This window comes from Caretta caretta, chromosome 6 (genome assembly GCF_965140235.1).
Source record: "Caretta caretta isolate rCarCar2 chromosome 6, rCarCar1.hap1, whole genome shotgun sequence".
NCBI classification, from domain to species: domain Eukaryota; kingdom Metazoa; phylum Chordata; order Testudines; family Cheloniidae; genus Caretta; species Caretta caretta.
The window spans coordinates 116,482,881-116,488,765 of record NC_134211.1 but is presented as its reverse complement, the minus strand read 5'-3'; the positions used below and the strand labels follow the sequence as shown (position 1 = coordinate 116,488,765).

Here is a 5,885-nt window from a genome sequence, read left to right as displayed (position 1 = left end):
AACAAAACTGTTATCTAGCTCTGAGTTAATAGTTTCACAGCTTATGCTTCAACTAAATGTAGGTGTGACAGCATTTATGGTAGCACAACAGACAAAAATTTGGAGAGGTTTTAAGAATAGTCATCATGCAAAAATACACAGCAACTGGAGTCCTAAAATCCATACTACTTCTCTACAAGGGGAGAGCTAAATGCCACATCCTTCTTTCCCATAAAACATGCCAGTCTGGGCTACCATTTTCACAGCTATAACACTCGTGAAAATACACTTCCGTGGTTTCAGAAAGCCGTATGGAATGAACAAGTGAAGGAAATGTTTGTGGGTGTTGTGTGAGAGAAAACTGTATACAAGGGTGTGTGAGGCAACTGTATTCATGAGGCAGCTGTGTGAGTGAAAGAGGATACATGTGAGTGCTGTCAGCCTGCAAATTTAAGCAGAAACAAGGCTAAGACCTGTTCCAGGTCTCACTAAATATGTAAAGTCACTCACACTCTAGGAATGAAGAATATGTGCAAGTCTGTGAGAGACATTTAAACTTTTCCTCACATAATCGCAGCAAACTGGAGACAGCCCCTGAGTGAAGCAGACACCAACCTAGGCACCTTTCCTTTGCAGTTTCTCACTATAAGGGATTTCTACATTGCAACCAAATAAGGGTAAATTCCCCACCAGCTCTTGGATTGTCGGAAGATGACATCTGGCATCTAACTGAACTTTCAGGAATTACAAACACTGGAACGCAAGCTGCAAATCCTACACACCCTGCTCTCTCCTCCTGGCTGTTTTCCCTCTTCCCTCCTACCCCCGGCAGTCCCCACCCCCCTTGCCCAATGTGTCAGTTTCCTGACCACTTGCTTCCTACTGCCCCACTCTGCCTGCTCCCACAGTACCCCCGCCTGTTTCCCACCCCCCACTCCTCTGGCTGCTTCCCCCAATTCACCCACCCCACCATCCCTCCACCAACTCCCCCAGCCCCCACATGCCCCCCATTCCTCTGGCTGCTCTCCCAATCTCCCCTCCCCACCTGCTTTCCCACCCCCACCATCCCTCCACCAACTCCCCCAGCCCCCCACTCCTCTGGCTGCTCCCCCAGTCTCCCCACCCCACCTGCTTTCCCACCCCTGCCATCCCTCCACCAGTCCTCCAACCCCCGCATGCCCCCCACTCCTCTGGCTGCTCCCCCAATCTCCCCTCCCCACCTGCTTTCCCACCCCCGCCATCCCTCCACCAACTCCCCCAGCCCCCCACTCCTCTGGCTGCTCCCCCAGTCTCCCCACCCCACCTGCTTTCCCACCCCCACCATCCCTCCACCCAGTCCTCCAACCCCCGCATGCCCCCCACTCCTCTGGCTGCTCCCCCAATCTCCCCTCCCCACCTGCTTTCCCACCCCCACCATCCCTCCACCAACTCCCCCAGCCCCCCACTCCTCTGGCTGCTCCCCCAGTCTCCCCACCCCACCTGGTTTCCCACCCCCGCCATCCCTCCACCCAGTCCTCCAGTCCCCGCATGCCCCCCACTCCTCTGGCTGCTCTCCCAATCTCCCCTCCCCACCTGCTTTCCCACCCCCGCCATCCCTCCACCAACTCCCCCAGCCCCCCATTCCTCTGGCTGCTCCCCCAGTCTCCCCACCCCACCTGCTTTCCCACCCCCACCATCCCTCCACCCAGTCCTCCAACCCCCGCATGCCCCCCACTCCTCTGGCTGCTCTCCCAATCTCCCCTCCCCACCTGCTTTCCCACCCCCGCCATCCCTCCACCAACTCCCCCAGCCCCCCACTCCTCTGGCTGCTCCCCCAATCTCCCCTCCCCACCTGCTTTCCCACCCCCACCATCCCTCCACCAACTCCCCCAGCCCCCCACTCCTCTGGCTGCTCCCCCAGTCTCCCCACCCCACCTGGTTTCCCACCCCCGCCATCCCTCCACCCAGTCCTCCAGTCCCCGCATGCCCCCCACTCCTCTGGCTGCTCCCCCAATCTCCCCTCCCCACCTGCTTTCCCACCCCCGCCATCCCTCCACCAACTCCCCCAGCCCCCCACTCCTCTGGCTGCTCCCCCAGTCTCCCCACCCCACCTGCTTTCCCACCCCCACCATCCCTCCACCCAGTCCTCCAACCCCCGCATGCCCCCCACTCCTCTGGCTGCTCCCCCAATCTCCCCTCCCCACCTGCTTTCCCACCCCCACCATCCCTCCACCAACTCCCCCAGCCCCCCACTCCTCTGGCTGCTCCCCCAGTCTCCCCACCCCACCTGCTTTCCCACCCCCGCCATCCCTCCACCCAGTCCTCCAGTCCCCGCATGCCCCCCACTCCTCTGGCTGCTCCCCCAATCTCCCCTCCCCACCTGCTTTCCCACCCCCACCATCCCTCCACCAACCCCCGCATGCCCCCCACTCCTCTGGCTGCTCCCCCAGTCCCCGCCTGCTTCCCTGCTCCCACCATCCCTCCGCCCGCGTCCAAGCCCCCGCTCCTCCGGCTCCTCTCCGCTGTCCGCTCTCCCCGTCCCGCTGCGCCGGTCCCCGCCACCCCAGCCTGTTCCCTCTCCCCCCTTCCTTTAGGCTCTGCCTCACACCCCGCGGCCTTATCTCCGTTCCCCGCTGGGCCGACTGGGACCCCGCCTTGCTCCCGCGCCCCTTCTCCTGCACTGCGTCACTCTGCCCACTGGGCCCTCAGCCCGCTCAGCCCGCCGACCCTGCGGAGCCGGCCTGCGCCGGCGGGGCCCAGCTCGCCACCTACGTGCGGGGGGTGGGGACGGCTCGCGCCCGCAGCTCTTTGACATTCAGAGATCAAGCCGGGGAGGCGGTTAGGGAAACACAGTGACTTGCGTAACCACCACCCAGAAAGTCTCTCGAGCGGCTACTGGTTCCATCGTCCAACGCATTGCTCGAATCCTATTGGGTAACGGTGACATCAATCCCCAACCTCCAGACAAGCGTCCGCTAGAAGTTTCTGGTAGAGTCAGGGAGCGGGGCGGGGGCAAAGGGGAACCAAGCGAAGTGATTGGCCAAGCCAGCGTGCATGCTACAAATATGTATTGGACGAAAAAGACAAGGAAGAGGCACAGTAAAACTATTGGTCTAGAGAATAAGACTCTGCGAAGGGATTGGTCAGAACGGCAACACGGTGATGATTGGTCAGCAGGTGCCGGGCGGATCTTCTGCCGGGTTTCACAGTGGTGATTGGTCAAGGATCGGTGGCGAGCAAGCTGATTGGGAGGTGGGGTTCTGGCAGGTTCCAGAAGAAGACGAGCGGCCACTATAAAAAACGGTGAACTAGCGAGTAACGGCAGATCGCGCTGTAGTTACTGAGAAGAGCGCACTTTGGAGCGGCAGCCGAGCGAGCCACCACCATGTCTGGTAAAGTGCCTGCCATTGGCATCGATCTGGGCACCACGTACTCCTGCGTGGGTGTCTTTCAACACGGCAAGGTAGAGATCATTGCCAACGACCAGGGCAACCGCACCACGCCTAGCTACGTGGCCTTCACCGACACCGAGCGCCTCATCGGGGATGCCGCCAAGAACCAGGTTGCCATGAACCCCACCAACACCATCTTCGACGCCAAGCGCCTCATCGGCCGAAAGTACGAAGACACCACGGTGCAGTCCGACATGAAACACTGGCCTTTCCGCGTGGTGAGCGAGGGCGGCAAGCCCAAGGTGCAGGTGGAGTACAAGGGCGAGAACAAGACCTTCTTCCCCGAGGAGATCAGCTCCATGGTGCTCACCAAGATGAAGGAGATCGCGGAGGCCTACCTGGGCCGCAAGGTGCAGAACGCCGTCATCACCGTGCCCGCCTACTTCAACGACTCCCAGCGCCAGGCCACCAAAGACGCTGGCACCATCACCGGCCTCAACGTGCTGCGTATCATCAACGAGCCCACGGCGGCCGCCATAGCCTATGGGCTGGACAAGAAAGGCACTGGGGCCGGCGAGAAGAACGTGCTTATCTTCGACTTGGGCGGCGGCACCTTCGATGTCTCCATCCTCACCATCGAGGACGGCATCTTCGAGGTGAAGTCCACGGCCGGGGACACCCACCTCGGCGGCGAGGACTTTGACAACCGCATGGTGAACCACTTCGTGGAGGAGTTCAAGCGCAAGCACAAGCGGGACATCGGCAGCAACAAGCGGGCTGTGCGGCGGCTGCGCACTGCCTGCGAGCGGGCCAAGCGCACGCTGAGCTCCTCCACCCAGGCTAGCATCGAGATCGACTCGCTGTTCGAGGGCATCGACTTCTACACTTCCATCACCCGCGCCCGCTTCGAGGAGCTCAACGCCGACCTCTTCCGCGGCACTTTGGAGCCCGTGGAGAAGGCCCTGCGCGATGCCAAGCTAGACAAGGGCCAGATCCAGGAGATCGTGCTGGTGGGCGGCTCCACCCGCATCCCCAAGATCCAAAAGCTCCTGCAGGACTTTTTCAACGGCAAGGAGCTCAACAAGAGCATCAACCCCGACGAGGCTGTAGCTTATGGCGCCGCAGTGCAGGCTGCCATCCTCATGGGGGACAAGTCTGAGAACGTGCAGGACTTGCTGCTGCTCGATGTCACGCCTCTGTCCTTGGGCATCGAGACAGCCGGCGGGGTGATGACTGCCCTCATCAAGCGCAACACCACCATCCCCACCAAGCAGACCCAGATCTTCACCACCTACTCCGACAACCAGAACAGCGTCCTGGTGCAGGTGTACGAGGGCGAGAGGGCCATGACGAAGGACAACAATCTGCTGGGCAAGTTCGACTTGACCGGCATCCCCCCAGCTCCCCGCGGCGTCCCCCAGATCGAGGTCACCTTCGATATAGACGCCAACGGTATCCTGAATGTCACTGCCTCCGACAAGAGCACGGGTAAAGAGAATAAAATCACCATCACCAACGACAAGGGCCGCCTCAGCAAGGATGACATTGACCGAATGGTGCAGGACGCAGAGAAGTACAAGGCGGAGGACGAAGCTAATCGCGACAGGGTGGCCGCCAAGAACTCCCTCGAGTCCTACACCTACAACATGAAGCAGACCGTGGAGGACGAGAAGCTGAAGGGAAAGATCGGCGACCAAGACAAGCAGAAGGTGCTCGACAAATGCCAGGAGGTGGTCACCTGGCTTGACCGCAACCAGATGGCCGAGAGAGAAGAGTACGAGCACAAACAGAAGGAGCTGGAGAAGCTCTGCAACCCCATCGTCACCAAACTGTACCAGGGAGGAGCCGCCCCACCCGGTGGCGCCGGGGGACCCACCATTGAAGAAGTGGACTAGACTGGACTGAACGCTACACTGTTCAGGGACAGTTATTTTTTTCCCATTTTTCCGTTTTACTTTCGTTCCTAACCTTAAAAAGTCAGTGTCAATGACAGTTTATTCTGTTTGGATGTGCATAGGAAGCTGAGACAGATCTGCTTCTATGTGCTTACAAAGAGAAGGCAGTCCAGCTTGATAAGGTTAGTAGCAGATAAGTTTTTGTTAACTCAGATACAAATGCTAGTATTCTTCAGGGTGTTGTCTTTATATGTTCAGTGTCTTCTCTGAAGTGCCCACTTGATCGTTATTGTTGACAAACATTTCAAGTTATGCATGGAGAATGTTTACCAAACGCTTTAAAAATACTTGCCGGTCCGGCATCTGGAAATTTTGGTAATAAAATAAATATTTAAAGCATACATTTTTCTCCTTTTTTTTGTATTTTATTTTGGCAGTTACGATTAAAATGTTAAAGGCTCGTGCTTCTCATAAGAGGGTGGTAAGAAGGTGTTGAGACTTAAAGAAAAATTAATTTACTATGGGTTTGTCATAGAAACCACTTATTAGTAGTAGTGCATAGGTTGCTGACATTACAGGCAACGTCCTAAATGTAAAGCGCATGTGGGTGGGTGGCTGTCCTAGGGCAGCAAGTCTGTTA

The 5,885-nt window shown here is 58.0% G+C and overlaps 1 protein-coding gene across 1 annotated transcript; it reads left to right on the top strand.

The window, feature by feature from the left end:
* Positions 1-3,249: 3,249 nt before the first annotated feature.
* HSPA2 (heat shock protein family A (Hsp70) member 2) lies at positions 3,250-5,646 on the top strand. The gene has a single exon (XM_048853606.2). The coding sequence runs from the start codon at positions 3,344-3,346 to the stop codon at positions 5,243-5,245; it is 1,902 nt and encodes a 633-aa protein (XP_048709563.1). The 5' UTR covers positions 3,250-3,343; the 3' UTR covers positions 5,246-5,646.
* Positions 5,647-5,885: the final 239 nt, after the last annotated feature.